Source organism: Drosophila novamexicana, unplaced genomic scaffold (assembly GCF_003285875.2).
Source record: "Drosophila novamexicana strain 15010-1031.04,08,12 unplaced genomic scaffold, DnovRS2.1 tig00000387-arrow-pilon, whole genome shotgun sequence".
Taxonomy (NCBI): Eukaryota; Metazoa; Arthropoda; class Insecta; order Diptera; family Drosophilidae; genus Drosophila; species Drosophila novamexicana.
This window is the reverse complement of record NW_020824800.1, coordinates 3,081,114-3,102,799: the sequence shown is the minus strand read 5'-3', so window position 1 is coordinate 3,102,799 and position 21,686 is coordinate 3,081,114. Positions and strand designations below refer to the sequence as shown.

The following is a 21,686-nucleotide window of genomic DNA, read 5'->3' as shown; positions in this document are numbered from 1 at the left end:
CTAGGCGCAGACCGGGGCACAAGTGCAACAAGTTATTTACGAGATATTTTAACGCCCCTAACCGGCTACACATACCGAATTTCATGACTGAAATGGGGTAAACAATTAGAGTAACTAATGTGGGTGGTTCAAGTGCTTTACGAGGATTAAAAGCGTCCCTTGGCCTTTATGTATGCGTTTATTATTTATTTTTGACTATACATTATATTGTTATTATTGTGATTATTATTAATATTAATATTGGTAATATTATTATAATTATTATTATTGATATTTTTTATTTTTGATATTGTTTGTTTTCCTTTTATTATTATTATTATTATTGTCTTTATATCCTAAAAGGTATTGTTCCTTTAAAAGGGTATAATGTTTTTATTATTTATATAATAACCCACGGCAATACATTAGCTTTTGGACAAAGCATTAGTCAAGGATTCTAGCGCGGATACTACAACTCAAACTTTTTATTTTATTGTGTATTTTATTTGTTTGATGAGAACCTAAAATTCCACCTAGGGTGCGCGAATAAAATAGTTATATATATTTTTTTTACAACACGGATGTAAAGTCCACAGGATTATATAGCTTATATATTCTGCTTCTATTTAAATTTGGACAAATATGTGCAATATGAATTGTTAAATTATTGGCTTACATATCTTTTTTCTTGTGAATAATCAAACAGTACCCAAACATCTTCAATGGAAGCTACAAAAATACATTAATCTCTTTTCCTTGTTTAAAATGTTCAAATGTGTTTTAAAATGCATTCAATAATGCATTTACATTATCTTTAAAACACATGCTTTATTTTATTGAAAAAACTTCTGTGTTAAATAAGGCATAATATACATCAGCTGGATCGCAACACAATATTATCCTAGGTGGACATAAGAATTATCATTCGAAAACAATATAACATGATTTTGATTTTAAAAATATATTGACTAAGCTAAGTAATTACGCGCTACACTGTGTTTTTAATATGAGCTTGAGTAAAATCTTATAAATATTTAATTACTGTATCATATAGAACAATCGGCTGCATATAAATCGATATGAGAATTCAGCCATATGTCAGCAAGGGTATTTTACCTTTGGCACCCCACAATCTCACTTTTTAATTCATGGATATCTTTTTTTATATATTATTTTTTATTTTCGGTGCCAAACTCCTTACAAAAGTTTGCGGCGGTTTTCGCTTTATGAAGTACAACAAACTTTTGGGACATAATAAAATGATAGTATTCCCATTTTGCCATTTCTCAATTTCACAATCGACTTATTAATTTGTCTGATTCTTATCATTTTATTGCTAATAATAAATCTATGAAAAATACATTGACAATGCATGCAAAAGCAACAACATCTAAGAAAACCACTTAATATTATTTGCCGCACACCTTTGGACGTTAAATATGCGTGTATTTTCACCAGCTCCAGATTCAGCTCCATGCACTTCTCGATAACCAACTAAATTGTACGGTTCGTCATATTATGATACGCTTCACAACAGTCGAATCCATTTCCACTCTCGTTGCTCGGTGAATTCGATGTGAACTGCAGCAAAATGATGAGATAGGTGGTCAAAGCACCGCTAATCTGGAAAAATTAAATGGCATATTTATTAAGACCGGTTTTAAATGATGTAGCCGAAAGTAATGGAGCAGTAGATTTGCTCTAAGGCACGACGTAGAAATAAGGCTTTTGAATAGGACTTAATCTGTCTTCCATTAACTGCTTACAGCTTGAGATCGACCAGCCGCAAGGACTCACCGTAAAGTAGAGTGTACGATCAATGTTAAAGAGTCCTGCCGCTGTAAAATTGATCTTCAGATGCATCAATTGCATGGAGAACTGCTGCAGCTTGTCTCTGACCTCCGGGCTCTTCGTCTTGTTGAGCAGCGAGTGCACAATGCCGCCAGTTTTTTCACTCTTCTTGATGGCCCGATTGCTGCCCTCAACAATTGAAATGATCGCAATCAAATACAATATCATTTGGCATGAGAAGAACGTAACAAACTCCACGGTCTTGAATTTGCTCTCCCGCTTCGATTTGCCCAGCAAGGTCTCAAGCACATAGTAAGCATCAAAGACGATGATCAAGAACGCAATTGAAATGATCGTGAGCAGCTGATAGGTAAAGTATTTGTTCGCCGTGGCAGCTGCCTCACAGATCAACTGATGTATCTCCATGGACTCCTGTATTATCTCGACCGGATCCTTGGTGACAATTGTGTACATCGAAAAGGAGTCCAGGCACTGCAGCGAGCGTTGCTTCTGGACGGCCTTAATGCTTCGTGTGTCCCACTGATGAGCGAGATTCTTAAGGACCTGCAAGCATATAAAAGTATTCGTTAACTAGGGCATAGCTGAGATATAAAGACAATGTAACCTCATTCAGTGCACTTAGGTAAATGCGTAGCTTGATAAATAGCCCACTCACAAGTATGCTAACTGTGCAAACTATGAAATTTGGCGAGAAGTAGCTAACACGCGCCGAGTAGGACGCATAGGTATTTGCAATCGGGAATATTGAGCTAAAGCTATAGCCAACAAAGCCGAGCAATGTGCAGAGCTGAAAGGCAGTCGACCCGGCGATTTCCCTGGCCGCTTGGATCTGTCCAAAGCTAATGCCGACACGCGGAAATGCCTCGCTCTCCAGGCCATCGAACAGGACCATCAACTGCACCAGCTCCTGGCGTCGCAGCAGCGAGGCGATCAGCACTGCCATAATCCCAGCCATGCCATTGAACATCTCCAGATCTGCTGTGAACTTGGACACATTTGTCAATGCCAGACTGACCATCAGAGTGTGCCGTTCCAAGCAGCTGTAGATGAAATTCAGCGGATAGAAAATCATGCGCACAATGACGTTGGCCAAGCCGAACCAAGACAGTCTCAGCTGTCCCGCCGAACTGTCCACATGATACGGCACAATACCAAATAGCCGAGCTAGGCCAAAAGTGAGACGATAGCAGCCGTAGACATTGACCGGGTGCACTAGTCTGTCCAAACAGTCCGGAAGCCTCATGGCGTATGAAAAAACATATTCAATTGTGCTCTAAGCCCAATGTGTTTTATTTTATAGTCTCTAGATTGAGATTGTGGGTAATTAATTAATTAGAGCGCCGGGACCAAACATCTTGACAAGGTTGTCATATTGGATCTAGTGAAGATAACTTGCTTTTTATAAAAAAAAACATCAACAATATAACGCCAGCCTGCTTTTATTTTTGAGAAACAATTATCCTCAAATTAAATATAGTTGCAAAAATGCACATATGTCGGAAATTCGAAACATGTATTATTGTATTTTGTATTGGCAAACGATGTTTTCAATTTATATAAGTTCAAGTTTGTAGTTTAAGTTAGGAATTTAACATTCTACACAAAAAATTGCACGCCCTACATAACTTTGGGCTAAATTTGATACCTTGATCAAATTGAAATATTTCAAATAATTTCAGATAAATGCAATAGTTGAGAGCAAAGTTATGAGTTTTAATAAGATGGTTGCTTAAAAGTTCGGTTAATTTAAAAAAATAAATAAGAATTGCGAGTTCGAAGAGTGCGTTTTGCAGTCTTGATACCAACAACTAAGATTGTTAAGATTGACAGCTGCTGAAAGGGGCTTAAGTCCGCCGTGCGCGCTTACCTGGTTCAGTGCGTCAAAATGTTGCCAGCAGCGATGCAGAATAGCTTCAAAGAGCAAAACAATGCTGAGCAGAAATACTTGAGGCACATAGAACGCAACGGCGACCGGGTAACTGGGTCTCACATCATTATAGAGCAGCATGCAAATGGAGCTGGCCAAATAGGCCAACTGGACGAAACAGATGAGGAATAGTTGTGTGTGCCGCAGACTCATAATCTTGCCATAATTAAAGCAGATGCCCACATTGAGCAGGTGATCATCAATGTGGGCGATCAGATCACAGAGTCGCATCAGAAGACGCACACGCAGCCCACAGCAAAGGAAGAGTGTGAACATGCCGGTCATGCCAATGAATTTTTGCAGCGAGTCTCCCACCTGGGAGATTGGCGAATTGAAGAAATAGCCCACAATGCTTTGCTGCTGGACGAGAGCATCGAGAAAGCAATAGCCAAAGAAGCTCAACTGCAGCAGAGCATTCAGATAGCCGATGCGACTCAGCTGAAAATGACGTCCGGCCGCCTGGCCCTTCAGCCGGAAGGGCGTCAGACCCAGCAGAAAGGTGAAGAGGAACAGCGTTTGCTCAGCGCCATAAGCATCGCGTGGACTGAACAGCTGCCTCCAAATTGGCCACATGACGCAAAAAATAAAAACTGATTTGAACAACGGAAGTGTGGCACCTTTTATACTTTTATACTGTGTATACCTGATGGCTTTCCTCATGACTAATTGATAGAGTTTAAAGCCTTGAACTTCGCCCGCTCATTTTGAGGTGCTGTCAGGTGCCGCGTAATGGGAAACCTGTCCTCTCAGACACGTAGCTTTCATATTATTTCATGGCACTTTCATTTTGTTGTTTGTTTTCGTTATGAAATTATAAAGTGCGAGCGGTGGCTAAAATAAACGTTTATGGCTTGCACATTGTGGGTTGAGTTAATTAATTTAATTGAATTCGGTTCTGCGCCAATAATTGGCTCCGACACTAACTAGAGTGGGGCACTAAGGACTATATTTGTCTGTGCGCCAGTCAAACATAACTAGAGTATAGAACTTTAAGGACTTACTGAAACATGCAATGCTATTATGTTTTTTCTAACTGCTCCCTTGAGTGGTATCAAAATTGTCGTGAAACGAGACATTAATACGGATAAACAATGGAAAAATCGGCCAGCTTTAATCTATATGTATAAAGCGATGTTAATAGCTACAAAGCTATTCCCAAGACCCAAAAGGTATTTTCTAGAACTAAATAATGACATATAATGAATTGTTTATGAAAAACTTATTGTGCTAAATGTTTGTTTCAGAGTTTACTGGAGTTTCACTTCATTTAAGGAGCACAGAACTGAATATGTCAGTAGGATCGAAGCTAGTTCAAGGATTTATCAAATACACAAACCAATGCAGGTTAGTAGTACATTTATTAAAAGAAAAAAATAAAACATTAAACTAAAAATTAATATTTATATATGTATATAAAAAAAACTATTCAATATCAATTTTAAAATTCAATTAAAAAGGCAAAATATGTAAATAAAATTTTCCATTGTCCTCCATTGGTATTAAAAGTAATGAAATTGCCGTATTCGCTATTGTTTAATTATTTCAATATTGTTCAACTAGCTTCTAGAAAACCCTTGGTTATTACATAAGCCCTCATAGAGCAGCACAATGCTTAATTCTTTTAACCCCTGTTACCTTACCTTGTTAACCATGACGAGGCGCATTTCCACCAGATATGTGAAGCAAGAGAACATGGCAATGGCCATTGCAATGACTGTATGCTGGATCATAAATGTAAAATGCAAAGCCAGAGTCGGAGTCACATCGGAGGAGTACAACACGCCAAAGGTGCCCCACGAGAAGCCGAAGTTCACAACGAACATGGAGATCATGACCGCATAGCTATACCGTAGCACCTTGCTATACATAATCTTGATGCCAACGCTGTGCAGCTGAACGTCCATGGTATGGAACTTTTGCAGGCACTGCTCCAAACGGTGTTTGGGTATGATGGCCGTCAGATAGATGACGGTGACGCCAATGAAGCCACTCACGATCTGCATCAAGTCGCCAAAATATGTGATCCGGGAGCGAAAGAAATAGCTGGCCACGGACTCGCAATTGTTGTTAATGGTCAGAATGTAGCAGACGGAATATAGAACGATATGCACAATGCCATTAAAGTATGCGAACCAGGACTTCTTGATGTCCCTCTGCCCAGAAGCATCCTGGCAGCTAATGTAAAACGATGTCAGTCCGTACAAATATGTGACACAAAATAGCGGACGCAGACACTCGTACAGCTGCTTGGCGGACAGCAAACGGCGTACGCGACGGCGCAACGGATGTTGCAGCACGGTATTTAGTTCGATTTCTACACCGATATCCTTCTCCGTGTCCATGCTTTACTTGTTGTCCTCGTGGTCTGTACAGCTGGAGCCTTGTGCGGCAACTGAACACAAGAAACGCAAAAAATTTGCATGTTGCCGGCGTCGGCGCCGGCGCCGTCTCCGTGTTTAATGAGGCGGGGCCACAATTCATTCATTTCATTCCCGTTGGCTTTAAGTAAATAATTTCAGCATTTTTATGCCGCTTGTCAACGAGTACGAATACCAAAACGAATACGAATACGAATGTGAGCATGTGTATGAGTGTGTCGACCATTTAGCTATTCGCTTAAACTGCTGCATTTTAATTAATGCCCGTTTACAGGTGACTGCCGACTCCTCCCTAGGGGACTCACTTACCACAGGACTCTAATTAGTTGTGCGATTTACCCATATTTCAATAGGTCATATTTTTTGTTCTCAGTGTCTGTCTGCGCTAAGCTCCTTGGGGACTTGGACTCAATGAATGACTAATAAGATATTGGAATATTTCCAAAGAACATAATAATATAATAGACAAAATGATGAGGTGCAAATGCATTGTGCTCTGAGTACTTCTACAACTCTTGTCCAGGCTGATTCAATGACCGCCCCCCACCACAAAAGTTACATTTTCCTCTGGTCGAAAATTGTGCGATTGGTTGTTGCTGGCAACTATTTGATTTCCACCCAATCGATTTCAATCTCATATTAAAACACCATCTACATCTTATGTAAAGTGGTATTTGAAACATGTGCCACTGAGTCCACCCATTTCGACTTATACAAATGGGTATTGAAAGTAGAAGAGGGAGGTTAAACGTTTAAAAAGTCAGTATGTATTTATGTCGGTACTAATGTAAATATGTATGTATTGAGTATACATGTATGTTTGTGTGTATATATGCATACATTCTCTCCTTTACCCAACACAGACCCGCAGATAATAAAAAAAAGTATTTTATATATCGCACCTCTATGCGATTCTCATGATTTTAATAAAGATATATATATATATATATATATATTAATAAAATATGTATATGTACGTATGTTATTTCACACCAAGCACAGACCCACCGATAATAAAAATGTATTTTTATATATGGCCCTACTTTGCGATTCTCATGAATTCAAGTAGGACCTAATCTCTAATCACTATATTCTGACTCTAATTTAGTAATTTGCACTTAATATAATTATTATTTCCGCTCTTTCTTTCCTCCTCCTTTTACTTTCTTATGCTCTTACTTACTTATTTCTTGCTGCTTTATCTACCTCCTTCTCTTTCATTATATTTCTCTTTCCTTTCCAGCTTTAATCGCATACCGACCTTTTATTCTTTTAGTGATGTGTTTATAAAAGTCTTCATCTTACTAATGCATAATTCCTGTTTGAGTACGTAATTTTTGAATACGTATAAAAAATATCATTATGGGTTTCGCTAATTCAACTTAAAATAAACAAGAACATTAAGTTTTTAATTATTTGTTAAATAAGCAAATGGTCTCATCACACATGAAAATTTCGAACTGGGTTTTTAGCATCATTTGCCTTAGTTATTGTACTCCATTCTCATAAATACTTATTACTAAAGTCGAATGATGTTTATGGTTTCCCTGAATGTGCTCCAATATGTTCGCATGAATTTATGTTGATTGCTCAGCGGGAAATTAGCAAAATGACATCTATAAAAGGCTGCAAACGACGGGAAGGATTTGCTTGACGGCCTTTGAGAGCTTTGAGAGGACAACGACTGAACAGGGAAAAAGGGCATTCAGTTTATCTCATAATATTATGGAGGTACAATAAAAGGCAGCGAAAAGTATAAAATAGTTGTGGCTTCCGTGTCAATTATGATTGCAGTAAAAATTATGTGAATGGCTAAAGTTATTGCTCTTTGGAGTAAATAATGCCTGGTATAGTACGAAGAAGCAGCATATCATGCTTGTAAAAGTAAACAGAATGTTTATGGCGATCTTAAATGGGAGGGCTTTCCAGATACGTGGAAACACCCATATACTTTACGGTCAGTAAATGAGTTTGTTTACCTTTTTGGTGTCATCATAACAACTCAGATACTGAAACGTTTTCCATAATATTTTCCATACACTTTTTTTTAGACTAAGTTAAATTTGCATATCCTTTCAGAGAGCATAATTTTGTAAGAAAAGTGTGAATCATAGAATGCATCTCCTAAATCTACAATCCGTTTTGTTGCCCGTTGTACTGAAAATATTGCAAGCCATACATATTTTCATATACAAGATGCGGGCATATATTTTAGCTATACCTTAAAGTAGTATAAGATAAGTGCACAGTAATGTAAAAGATAAAACACGTAAAAATTATGTTTGCTTTCAATTTCGGCTCATAGTATTTTAAAAGATTTTCACTCTTGAGTTTAACATAAACTTATAACATTGTTTTCCCCCAATACGTGTCAAGGCAACAATTCCCATCCCCAATTTGTATATAATTACATTTTCTTAGGTAAGCACAAACAAGCGAAACAAAAACAACCAGTTAACTAAAGTGTAGTCAACAAATATTTGGATTAACATAAATTAATTTCACACTTGATTTGTGGTTGAGCAATAAAATTTGCACCCTTGGGGTTGGCTGCCAACAATTTGACAGACAGATAGTCCGCGCTGTCTTCACTATTTGCCCAGACCCTTCATAGACATAGCGCGGGTCAATCACCTTGAGGCAACTTACCTGATTTACGATACTCAAACGTCGCTCGAAACTGAAGGCAATTATACAGAACAAACAAATCGCAATGGAGACCACCGAATGTTGCAAGAAGAAGGTCATGCAGACGCAGAAGGAAGGCGTAACGCCTAGCGAGACGAGCAGCTGGAACACGCCCACAAAATAAACGCCCAGAATGAGCAGCTTAAAGACGAGCAATAAAATCGAGTATCGAAAGATCCTTGAGTATTTGACGCGTATTCCAATGTTCGAGAAGTTCGTATCGAGACTATGGAGAATTGTTAATGTGCCCAGCAGCTTGCAGCGTTTCAATATTGCCGATGCGTAGATGACAGCGCCTGCTATGAGTCCATTGAAGATCTGCAAACGATCGCCAATTGTTGAAATCTCTGTGCGAAAAAAGTAACCGACAATTGACTCGCCCTGGCGCAGCGATGAGATGTAGCAGAAGCCGCACAGCACGATGTAAACAAAAATGTTGAAGATGCCAAAGCATGACATCTTCAGATACGATTCGCCCATCTTGCGGCGGACCACATGAAATGGCGTCAGACCGTAAAGGAAGGTGAGAAAAAAAAGCGGACGCAGTGCCTCATAGACCTGCGATGATATAAAATACTTTCGCACCCGACGCAACGCAGTGCACATTTTGCCTGTGACAAACGACAATTGACGAACACGCACGACCGTTTGCTTCAAAGGGACAACTCGAACTGCAGCCAGGACGACGCTGCGTACCGCCAGCAAGCGCGTCGTTCGCTGGCGAAAACAAAAATATGTCGCAAAAAAAGAAATGGGCGAAAAAGAGAGAAAGCATCAGTTACCGGCAGCGGAAGTGTAACCGAAGCGAAAGCGCGTGCGAAAATTTCATTATGATGTTCATCATGCAGCCAGCTTTTATTCGCTTTCTCAGTCAGTCGGCAGGACGTGAGAGGAACTCACATCGCAGGGATTACAGCAGCAGCCGCAGCCGCAGCCAAGTCCAACAAGTGTGTGTGTCCTTGACAAGGAGGCAACGCATAGTCAAGCAGACGCCGCTGTCTGTGTTTAATTTAGTTGTTAGCATAACTAAGTTCGTCTGCCCTCAGATCTGTTGACGCCGATACATGGAGAGGGCGGCAACTGGCACATGGCAAGTGATACGATGACGTATCGCGTCAGAGAGGACCTTTGTCCTCTCTTTTTACGCACAGCGACCTGCTAGTTAGGCTTCCAATTGTACCACAATAAACCTAATGAAAGGGTTTTATCAGCATCTAGCTCGGTTAGAAATTTAATACTATATTACGATTTTAAAGTACGCGCTCACTTTTATTATCCTATCCAAAATACTTCAAGAGATTCGGCAACTTCTTAAAGAGGGGTTTGGTTCGAGAATAATAGCTATAATTTAAAAAATGGAAAGGTCGCCAAAACCAGCACTGGATAATAAATACGAATGAAAAATTAGAATAATAATAAAAGTAATATAACAAATATCGGTTCAATTGTCAGCATAAGGCTTGAATACTCTGCACAATTCTCAGCTGCACAGAAAATTTGATAAAACATAAATATGTAAAATTATATTTTACATTTATGGAAATTTACTTTAATAGCTGTTTATCGACTCATCTCTAATAAGGTGGGCAATGCTGTCACGAGGGCAGCACCAGCTTGGCAGTTTCATGGCTGGCCATTCATTATCAGGCCATATCCCTGACAATCATGAGTACACAGCACACAGTCGCAATCGCATGCACACAGTCACACTCAGCTGCGCCGCTTACGAGGCGTATGCGCAATATGGCGCTGGGGCTGAGGCGGGGGCAAATTCCTGGCCATATGCTGATCAGTTTTTGTTGGTCTGCTGCCTTGTGCGCATGCATAATGTATCGCATTTATGGAGCGTGGCATGCAAAATAAGTGAATAGTTTATTTTCGATGACATTTGAATGACGCGAGATATACGAGCAGCAGAATACTAAAGGCCACCATTTGAACTTTGCGCAAACTCGAAAACTCAATTTAATTATGCCAGGTATGTAACCACACATATGTCCCCAGGTGTAATTGTGCAAAGGCTATTGACCCATTTAGCATTTAGAACTAATGTGCCTTCTGGTATTCACTTCAGTTTTCAAAAACCACTCAAATAAAATAATGATGCGTTTTAGGGCGCGCCGAAGATTTAGTACTGCATTAGTTTTGATAAACAAAATTATAAAACTTTGGTGCTTCAGACACTTATATATATCTTTGAAAACAGAATATTTTGATAAGATTTGGCTCATACATATTCATCATATTTTGGGCAAGATATTCTGATAAACGTAAAATCTGGATTCAATAGGGACAATGGTAGAAGAATTCAACTCATATTTCTATATGGAAAATGTGAAAATTATGTGTGAGGGTCTCGTTAAATTCGATAATTATATGTATGAGATCCGTCTCTCAATCTTTTAGTTCGGTCAATATACTTCCGATATAAAAAAACACTTTTAAAATGTGCTAGATTTTACATTACCATGCGGGGCAAACTTATAAATCAAACTAATTCTTAAAAAAATACTATTGTATCCATATAAATAAAATAATTACATCCAGCTGCCACTTACCTTATGCAATTGAATTAAACGGCGTTGAACCGATCGAGCCAGCAGGCAGAACATACAAATTGTTATCGATATGGTGATCAGCTCATAGATCATGATGAAGATCAGCTGATAGCTGGGACGCACTTCCACTTTGGCTAGACAGACGAGACAGGCAATTATGATGGTAACATCCAAGGCGGTGACCAGCAGCAGCACCAATAGGGCCTGGTACTTAACCTGTTTGTAGTCCACGGGCAAGTGTAAATGCGCCAGGCGCCGATCGATACGGACCAGATTTTCAATGGCGTGCCGCAGATGGCGGCGCAGGAAAAGCGGCACTATAAAGATGACCATGGCGGAACAGATGCCGGCCACATCGTGCAAGCGGGTGCTCACCTGCGAGATGTCGTTGCGCATGAAGTAGCCAATCAGGGACTCTCTGTGCAGATGTATGTGCGCATAGCAATACGCGAACAGCAGCCAGCGGCTGATGGAATTGGCGAATCCGTACCATGACTCACGCACCACTCGCTCGCCGTGGCAACCGTCGCGGGACACATAATACGGCGTTATGCCCAGCACCAGAGCCAGCCCAATAATTAGCCTAATGCTGCCATAGAAATCCTGAGCTCTGAAGATGCGTCGCAAAGCGAGCTGCCAGCAGCCCGGCGACCCTGAATCGTGGCGTAGCATTTCGCGATGCGGCCCACGGAGCACTAAATGAAAACTGACGTGCCGCCTAATTGCTGCATACTTTGGGGAGCTCACGTCTAATCGCTGACAGTGTGGGTTTCGCCTGTTATCAGAGATTAAATATCGCGTATCGTAATCGCACTGAAGTGCCACGGTAGGCAAATCCTCCAACTCTAGACATCAGCTTGTTGTTGTCAGGCAATTGAGCAGTGTAATGAATTAAATGTCGATACCCTGTAATAATGATTTTGGTGTAAAAGAGATACGGCATGCTATGCATAGGAGGCTAAAATTGGTTGATGTGGATAAAATAATAAAATAACATTTTAAAATTTGCCTTTATTTATAGTTTTTCGTGTGTTCTAAAAGTTGAAAAAGGATTGTCATTATGAATTATTTATTTATTATTTTTATTATATTTCATAGGTCGAGTTCCCAGCTAACTTTTTTCTTAGTGTGGCAGACCCGAATACAGGGTAACTGTCAGTTGAGCACATTCGACGAGAGCATTCTAATTTGTTTGTTTTGCTTCGGTGAATGAAATCCATCATCGTTTGTGTTGTTATCATCTGCTTAGCTGTATTACTAATGACTAGCGACTACTCAGTGTTTTATTGTATCATTGAATTCTACTTCAGTTCATAATTGCTCGACAATTGAACAGGTTGTGAAATTCAAGCTCGGTGTTTAGTTCCCTATGTAATTTCACCTCAAGTTTTGCATGTTTTTGCATACTTTTTGGTGCGCATTTAATTCGATTAAAGAGATACTCAATATAATTGTGTGAGCTAAGTGCACATATAAAAATCTATAAATATATAGAAAATTACTTATTATCGTATTTCTCTTTCACGACTTAGATCCCAAGCCGTTGACATGGTTAATAAATATTAACTATTAAATAAAATATATATATTTAATGTTGCCATAGCTCTATTCTCATTACTTTATTGAAATTATTAAAAAATAACTTCCTAAGTTATTGACGCAGGATTACCCTTTATCTGAATACTTCGAGTTTATTTAATATGGTTGATATCTTCCGCTTTGTTGATATTAAGCCATATTTGAGCATATCTCGTGGAATATATAAGACTGGCACACCAACATTGTGTTATGTATTATACAAAGAAAATATAATTGCCTTTTTTTAATACTTGCTTAATACTTTACTTAAGTATGTACGAATTCGTTGTGGCATATTGCAGTTGAGAACAGGGTATCTACTAGTCGGGCATTGTCAGCTAATCAAATCTTAGAGCAATCATAGTTGCTTAAAAATATATCAGGTCTTGCTACTGACTTTTAAGCAAAAAAGTTTTGGGCTAATTGCTATACTAAGTTTTTAGGGCAAGGTTCGTGTACACAGGGTCAGCAAGGAATGCAGTTGAATGAATATTTTGAATAATTTATGTATTGTATTACCTGGAGAAGTAATCAAAATAACATTTAGCTGCTTAAGCTTACATTTTGTTTTTTTCTTAGTAAGTTCAAAGCTAGTTGAACGCGCTCTATTTTGTTGCAGGGCCACACTCAATTCGAAGCCAGTCAAGCAAAGCCAACAAGTACTCGTCATCGTCTCCATCTTCCTCTCCAAACGGGCTGCATCTTTAACAATGCAAGCGAGATTGCATAATGAGACCAGCTTAATGAGCTGACAGCGTCGTGCATATAAGAAAAACGCAACAAATCATGCGCCTGGCTTAGAATTTTTGTCGCACAATTTGCTAACAATAACAATAACGTAAGCAACAAAAATAACAACAACAACAATAATACATTAACCAAGTGCCAACTATAACAATAACAATAACGACAACAACATATGCAACCGCACTGGAAGGTCTGCATCTCGTCTGTGTCTGGCTGGGTCTGGTTTGGGTCTGGCCTGACTAGGGGCGACCCGGTCTGGTCTGTGCTGGCAACGCATGACAATGGCGCCGACAATGCCAAGCAAGTCCCCCAGATTCTGCTCCACAGTCAACCCAATGAGGCATGTGGCATATATTTTATGTTTTTTTTTTCACACGTGCAGCGTATTTCGTTGTTCGGTTTTCATTAATGGGACACGACGCTTGCTGATTATTTTCGTTTCATTTGCTTTTTATTTTGATCATCTTCAAGTTGAATGGAAGATGTCAGGGAATACTATGAGTTACCCCACGATTCAAGTGTCAGCTGAACTATTTAAGCATTTCTTTAATTAAATAGGTAAAATTTTAAACCCATTTTACCTGCAAGATGTGCTGCTTCGGAAACTAAAATCTATTTTCATGTCTTTCAGCAATTGTTTTTAGTTTAAGCTTTTATTTTATTTAAATTAATAAAATCATATATAAGTAAATTATTTAAAATTTAAGTTGCTTTCGTTCTTTACCCTTAATGTGGGTAGATTTATAAGAAGTATGGAGCTCAATTGTTAAATTATTGTGGCATAGAAAAATTAGGGTATTTGTTTTTTGCATACCCTGGTTTTGTGATTGTCACTTGTTGATAACAAAATGAAAGTGGGCAGGGTATTGCTCGTGATAAGTAGCCATGGTCCCAGTTCTAGTTTGAAAGCTTATCACCACAGTTGACCCACCGGTTCAGGGAAGTCACACGAAATTTGATTGTCAATGCTAATCGTATTGGATCCTAGGCTTTCTCGCCAGCTGCTGAGCGCTGTTGTGGTTTAGTTTTCACTTTGGATTCGTAGCGCGCAGCTGCTAATCAAGATGTGGCGCACAGGTATCGCACAGCAAGCAGCTCGCCAGGATTTGTGGCGCGTTTTGGGGCGCAACAAGAGCAGGAGCTCGGCACCAGCGCCAACATTGCCCCAGTCGGCGGATGTGGTGGTGATTGGCGGCGGCTCGGCTGGCTGTCACACGCTCTACCATCTGGCCAAGCGGGGCGTAAGGGCGGTGCTGCTGGAGCGAGCACAGCTGACGGCGGGCACAACCTGGCACACGGCGGGGCTGCTCTGGCGTCTGCGACCCAGCGATGTGGACATACAGCTGCTGGCCAACTCGCGGAATATGTTGCGTCAGCTGGAGGCCGAGACGGGCCTAGACCCTGGCTGGATACAGAACGGTGGCATCTTCATAGCGCACAATGAGACGCGCCTGGACGAGTACCGTCGCCTGGCAACTGTTGGCGCAGCTCTGGGCATTGAGAACGAGATACTCTCGCCCGAGGAGACGCAGAAACTGTTTCCCCTGCTCGATCCCAAGGCATTTATTGGTGCACTCTACTCCCCCGGCGATGGCGTCATGGATCCCGCAATGCTCTGCACGGCTTTGAGACGGGCGGCAACTAACTACGGCGCCCAGGTGATCGAGAACTGTGATGTACAGGAGATTCTCGTCGAGCAGGGCACACGTGGTAAAAAGGTTGTGGGTGTGGCCACGCCCTATGGCAACATACGCACCGATACTGTGGTGAATGCCACTGGCGTCTGGGGTCGCGATCTGGTGGCTCGACATGGTACCCACCTGCCGCTGCTGCCCATGAAGCATGCATACATTGTCTCCGAGTCGATACCGGGTGTTCGCGGTCTTCCCAATATACGGGATCACGATTATTCCACATACTTCCGCATACAGGGTGATGCCATTTGCATGGGCGGCTACGAGCCGAATCCCATACTGCTGGAGCCCGTGGCGAAAGACTTTCACTTTGGCCTCTACGAGCTGGACTGGTCGGTCTTTGAGACGCATGTGGAGGGCGCCCAGAAACTGTGCCCCGCCTATGCTAAATACGGTGTTAAGAGCACCGTTTGCGGTCCGGAGTCCTTTACGCCGGACCACAAGCCACTTATGGGCCCGGATCCAGTGGTGTCTGGCCTCATGCACAACTGTGGTTTCAACTCGGCTGGCATGATGTTCGGTGGTGGCTGTGGCGAGCAAACGGCTCTGTGGATCATCAATGGCCAGCCGGATGTGCCCATGTTTAGCTTTGATCTGCGACGCTTCACACAGGAACAGGGCCGTGCCACCAAGTGGATACAGGAGAAGTCGCACGAGAGCTATGTGAAGAACTACAGCATGGTCTTCAAGTACGATCAGCCGCTGGCCGGACGTGACTTCCAAAAGGATCCGCTGCACGAAGAGATGCTGCAGTACAACGCCTTCATGGAGGAGAAGCAGGGCTGGGAGCGACCCGGTTTTTTTCTGGAATCTAGTGTAGACTCTGCACCAGTGCTACCCTATGACTGGTACGGCAGCTATGACCACCCACGCCATAAGGACAGCAACTACGAGCGTGTCCTGGAGGGCGATCTAAAGTACAGCAGCTTTTCGGAGTATCACGATCTGGTAAGTCCATATACCAACTTTCTCTACAGCCTATCTAATTATAGTACGTTTCCATTTTCAGATTGGAGCTGAGGCACACGCCTGTCGCAACAACGCGGTGGTCTTCAACATGAGCTACTTCTCCAAGCTGTTGCTGGAGGGACCACAGGCTCAGCTGGCCGCCGACTGGCTCTTCTCTGCGAACACCAACCGCGATCCCACCAAGTGAGTATATGAAGCTTTGAATGAATAATCCATAATCAAATATTTATCTACTATTTATAAATCACAGAACTGTCTACACCTGCGCGCTAAACGATGCTGGTGGCGTTGAGGCGGACGTAACCATAAGCCGTTTGGCATCGGGCTCTGGGCAGGTGCACGATCCCAAGTTCGAGGGTCAGGGATACTATATTGTGGCTGGCGGTGCTTCGGCTTATTACACGTACAGCATGCTGCTCAGCGAGATGCGACGCAAGGGCTTTGATGCCAATTTGACTGATATCACAGCCGATCTGGGCGTCATTTCTATACAGGGACCCAATAGTCGGCAGATTCTGCAGCCGCTGCTCGACTGCGATCTCTCCGATGAGCATGTGCCGCCAAATAGCACTCGCTTGGCCACCTTCAAGGGAATTGGACTGCGTCTGCTGCGCGTCAGCTTTGTGGGTGAGCTGGGCTATGAGCTTCATGTGCCCAAGCAGGATTGTGTGGCCGTCTACAAGGCGCTGATGGCTGCTGGCAAGGCACAGGATCTCCGTAACGCAGGTTACCGAGCGCTGTATTCCCTCAGCAGCGAGAAGGGCTATCATCTATGGAGCTACGATCTGCGTTCGGATGATACCCCGTTAGAGGCTGGCCTGGGCTTCACCTGCCGCAAGACGGGTGATTTTCGCGGTCGTGCCGCAGTGGCGAGGCAACGCGCGGAGGGCATCAAGAAGCGCTTGGTTTACCTCACTCTGCAGCAGCGGGTGCCCATTTGGGGCCTCGAAGGGGTCTACCGAAATGGCGAGCCTGTCGGCGTGCTGCGCCGAGCTGAATACGCATATACGCTGGGAAAATCTCTGGGTCAGGCTTATATATCACGCACTGACGGCCAAACGGTCGATGTGGACTATCTGAAAGCGGGTGCCTATGAGGTGGACATTCTTGGCAAGCGCTACAAGGCGGATTGTCATCTGCGCAGCCCCTTTGATCCCACTGGCCAACGTGTCCTCGGGAACTACGAATCAATCATGACAAATAAATCTTAATTGTGTCCTACCAAATCTATTAAACTTTATTGTTGGGCAGGAAAGTTAAATTTTCATAAGAGCTAAGAAGCTGTAGTTTTTCTTTAGTTACCTCAGGTGGATATTTTGAAAGATTTTTGTAAAAATTCCGTGCTAAAATTACGTGTTTCACAATTTTTGCTTAATGTAGGACTCCTCGGTGGAAAACGCGTATGAAAAACTTTTTGGGCGAAGTTTCATTGTTTGATTAAGTGAAGCTCCAAGTTTCTTAAGATCGGACTCAAATTTATTTTCAAAGCACAGCATAAAAACTTAATGAATACGTGATTCGGCAATTTTACAAATTCCAGCAGCAGCCTTGACTACATCCGATAGCCTTCAAACTTAATTTATATATTTTGTGAAAATGTATTTGATACGTTATTCGCAAAATCCATCGCACTTCGATGGAAAATGCGAGTCAAAGGTTTAAGTAACGAAAGTTCAATATTCAGCTACAATAAATATCCCAGTAAAATTGATTTTGAGACGTGGATTACAAGATAACTTTATGCTGTGTATGCGTGTGCGCATAAATATGTATGTGTGCATGTTAGTATGCTTGTATAAATGTCTATGAATATAAGAATTTATGTATGTTTGCATATATATATGCATGTGTGCATGCATGTCTATATGTATATATTTGTATGCATTATGTGTGTAACCGAATGTATGCGTATATTTTGTATGTTAGCATGCAAGACAAAGTTACTCCTAGCTGCGCTGAAAATATAAAAAAAATTATTATAACTAAGGCCCTTCTACTCGATTCTCATAAATTCAAATAAGCCTCATAGACTTCACTTCGAGAAGAGGAGGCAGCTTCAACTGTGGAGGAGACGGCTTCTACTGTGGAGAAGGCAGCTACTGTGGAGGAGGCAGCTTCTACTGTGGAGGAGACGGCTTCTTAAGCTATAGAGGAGACGGTGACTTTAATATTAAAGGAAACGGCCGCTTCGATTATAGAGGATACGGCAGCTTCAGCAATGACGGAGGCGGTGGCCCTAATATAAGAGAAGGTGGCAGCATCAACTATGGAGGAGGCGACAGATTGAGCAAAAGAGGAGGCGGTGGAGGAGACGGCGGCTATGTATTTGATGGCATCAACTTTAAATGAGGCCATTGAAAAAAACTGGTATGTATTTTAATTTTTACTATGTCTCATCATATGTAACATATATTACAATCGCATATATGCATATTTGTTTGTATGTATGCGAGCATGTATGAGCTTAAAATTAAACAAAAATTACTCTATTCCCACAAATGCAGGGAAGGTTTCGCAAGCAGGCTACGTTTTTAATCTAATATACATTCTCCTTGCTTTTCTGTTCTTTCAGTGATGTGTTTGTATAAAAGATCGCTACCCGCCTGCTGATAGATGACAATAAAATAATCATGGGTGGGAATTTACAGGTGAGTACGTAACTATAAATATATATTTATATTTATTTACTATCAAAATAATGGCCAGATGAAGGTTCTTCAAGTAATAAAGCAAAAAGGTGCACCGATTGCTCTTTAGTTTGTTTGAATAGCTTCATGAGCTTCGGTATTGACAATTTGGCGGAGTTTGCTTTATATATATAATATTTCCTTGAAATATCTTGAATTCTATTTTTATTTATTATGCGAATTGTTCCAATCTGAAGTTATTTTTTATTTTATTTTTGAATTTAACTCGAGGCCAATGAAAAATGTTTAGATAAACTTGAGCTACGCAACAATTAAATCTTTTACCGTTGCGAAATACGCATATTTGTGGCATTAATGGCTAATGATAATGGTTTGAGTTTCGGTTTCTGTTCAAGAATCTTCAACTTTGCCACGTGATGGCAAGTCAAAGTCAGTCACTGGGTTATGGCTATGATGTTGCCACAGTCACAGTCACAACCACAGCCAGAGCCACCACATCTGCATAGAGGCAAGTTAATTAGCTCTCTGAAAAGCAGCATCAGACACCACAGACCAGGTTAATTATGGCCATATAATATGTTGTTATTGTAATTTATCATTGTTTACGCTTTGTGCGCGCACTTCTTGAAGATTCTGCCGCTAAACGGCCTTGCCTGACTTTGTGTATGGAGTTGGTGGGTTGAGGTAACGGCAAGGGGGGGGGGGGGGGGGGACATATCAGCACCTAGAGGCAGTCGTAATGCCCAATTAAATGACAACACATTTCTTTGACAAAGCCCAATTTTCAAAAATGTTACATAAACTCAACGCTGCAATGAGCCAAAAACCTACAAAGCAATTAAAAATTGTCGTGCTTAATGACGCAAGATGTCAAATGGCTGATTAAGCGCCAGCCGGGCGAGGCGTGGGTTGCGGCAGAGAGAAAAGTGAAAAGCAGCCTACACAGTGAACCACATAAATCTCTGTACATGCACACGTACATGTTTATTCATATATATAAATATGCATGTAGCCTCGAGCAGTTGGCTTCATGGTAAGCCGCTTTAATATCAGGCAACTTTGTTGGCTCTCAATTTGAAATTGCCTTCATTGCCAGCACTGGCTGGCGGGGGTCATTTGGGCCCCAAATCTAATTGCAGCCACAGTTATGGCTAGGGCGCTACGAATCTTTTATTCGGATCTCAGTTTGCAAGTCAGCAGCAGCTTGTTGCGGCACTCGACGTCGACGCCACTTCAAGTTCAAGTTCAGGCTCCGCTCATTTAGTCAATCGAACAACTGCAATTTGGCAATGTTCACACTTAAATTTATTCACACATCTGCCAAAATGGGCTGCTGGTTGGGTTTGCTTTTGCTGCATAAATCGGTTGAACGAATGCGCTCAAAGTCAAGATGCACGGCAACATTATGGTTTATTGTATTTGCTATGGAATTCGGTTTCGATTGAAGTAGCTTCGAGCAAACATTATGAGTTGCAATTAAAATTAATTTACTCAATGACCTTGCGGCTGCTGCTCCAATCGTTTGCAATGCATTTGAAGATGCACAATCTGTGAATGGCAAAGTGCGTGTGAGGATGCGCTTTTGCCTTGTCGTGAACTTGAATTTTGAAAGTGCGCACCTGAAAAGCTGTAAAACACAAATTAATTCGATATTCGATATATTGCGCTTGCAATGAGCTAAGCATAAAACATCTGCTGGCAGGCTTAACATGAAAAATTAATTAAAATGTTTGATGTGCTTGAGCACAAGCACCTCAACACAACATTAATCAAAATATAATAATAATTTAGGGGCTGGCTGAGCATGAAACTGACCCTACAATATGCTACAATTAAAGCCAACAAAAACAAAAAATATTTTAAATTGTTTTCGTTTATTTTGTGCCTTTTATTAATTTTGGTTTTTGTTGCTTTTTATTTTGTTTATATATTTGTTTTTTTTTTCCCCCCACTTTTGGCTAATGATGAACAAATTGTGCCGGAAGCAACAGCGCTTCATTGATTTTGCTGACATTATTGACACAGTTTTGTAGCCCCCCGACTGATCAGGCGCCTTGTTGAGTTACATAAGTGAAATGTAAATAAAATGTTGATAAGTCACGAAAGTGATTTTTTTAAGTGTGCCGCCAGGGGGCACAACAAAGGCAAAGAAATAAATAAATAAGAAAATAAATAAATAAATCGCTAATCATTTGTTTAAACAAAACGCGTAACGGCATCAAATATATTGCATTTTTCCATACATATTACTATTATTTTTCACCAATAAGCAAAAAATTCGCAAACCAGCAGGCTTAACAAAAGACTCAGGCGACAAACTTGTTTCGAGGAGCGACGCGCCTGCAAACATGTTGCTCGAACCACCTGGCAACTGCAGCTCAAACCTAACATACTGACATAGTTAAACGAGTGTGCGTGAGTATGTGTGTGTGTGGTGTAATTTACTGGCGATTTACTGGGCCATAACTCAATTAACAATGAGATGTCCAACTGAGGTTTGAGTGGAAATCGCTTTGGTTTCGAGCACTTGACTCGCTTGGGCTGTTTGTTTTGGCCATAGGCTTACAGTAGGCTGCACACACACACACACACATGTATACTGGCGTTAATGCACGACAAGCGCGGTTTGAGCCGTGTTCGAGCGGCAACCGCAGCGCCAATGTTGTTCGTTTAATGCTGTTTGTTGTTTTTGTTGTTGGCTTTGGCTA

General features: G+C 41.2%; 3 protein-coding genes across 3 annotated transcripts; 2 read left to right on the top strand and 1 right to left on the bottom strand.

Moving 5' to 3' along the window:
- Positions 1–1,473: 1,473 nt before the first annotated feature.
- LOC115759978 (putative gustatory receptor 28b) lies at positions 1,474–6,060 on the bottom strand. The gene is made up of 3 exons (XM_030701131.1): positions 5,359–6,060; positions 1,777–2,334; positions 1,474–1,602 (listed from the first exon to the last, which is right to left on the bottom strand). Exons 1-3 carry the CDS (start codon positions 6,058–6,060, stop codon positions 1,474–1,476), a joined length of 1,389 nt encoding a protein of 462 aa, XP_030556991.1.
- Positions 6,061–14,702: 8,642 nt separating this feature from the next.
- Positions 14,703–17,556, top strand: LOC115760185 (sarcosine dehydrogenase, mitochondrial). Its single transcript, XM_030701414.1, has 3 exons — positions 14,703–16,309; positions 16,371–16,513; positions 16,581–17,556. The coding sequence occupies exons 1-3, from the start codon at positions 14,732–14,734 to the stop codon at positions 17,539–17,541; spliced, it is 2,682 nt and encodes an 893-aa protein (XP_030557274.1). The 5' UTR covers positions 14,703–14,731; the 3' UTR covers positions 17,542–17,556.
- A 674-nt stretch (positions 17,557–18,230) lies between these two features.
- LOC115759977 (glycine-rich RNA-binding protein 8-like) lies at positions 18,231–18,679 on the top strand. The gene is made up of 2 exons (XM_030701130.1): positions 18,231–18,247; positions 18,352–18,679. The coding sequence occupies exons 1-2, from the start codon at positions 18,231–18,233 to the stop codon at positions 18,677–18,679; spliced, it is 345 nt and encodes a 114-aa protein (XP_030556990.1).
- The last annotated feature ends 3,007 nt before the right edge of the window (positions 18,680–21,686 follow it).

What these genes read in the sequence shown, in the direction of transcription:
- LOC115760185 (XM_030701414.1), top strand. Translation starts at nt 14,732, where the DNA reads ATGTGGCGCACAGGTATCGCACAGCAAGCAGCTCGCCAGGATTTGTGG. An exon ending in TTTCGGAGTATCACGATCTG is followed by an intron (nt 16,310 to 16,370) that starts GTAAGTCCATAT and finishes TTCCATTTTCAG; the next exon opens with ATTGGAGCTGAGGCACACGC. An exon ending in ACCAACCGCGATCCCACCAA is followed by an intron (nt 16,514 to 16,580) that starts GTGAGTATATGA and finishes TATAAATCACAG; the next exon opens with AACTGTCTACACCTGCGCGC.
- LOC115759978 (XM_030701131.1), bottom strand. Translation starts at nt 6,060, where the DNA reads ATGGACACGGAGAAGGATATCGGTGTAGAAATCGAACTAAATACCGTG. An exon ending in GCCTCGTCATGGTTAACAAG is followed by an intron (nt 2,335 to 5,358) that starts GTAAGGTAACAG and finishes ATATGCTTGCAG; the next exon opens with GTCCTTAAGAATCTCGCTCA. An exon ending in ATCGTACACTCTACTTTACG is followed by an intron (nt 1,603 to 1,776) that starts GTGAGTCCTTGC and finishes TAATTTTTCCAG; the next exon opens with ATTAGCGGTGCTTTGACCAC.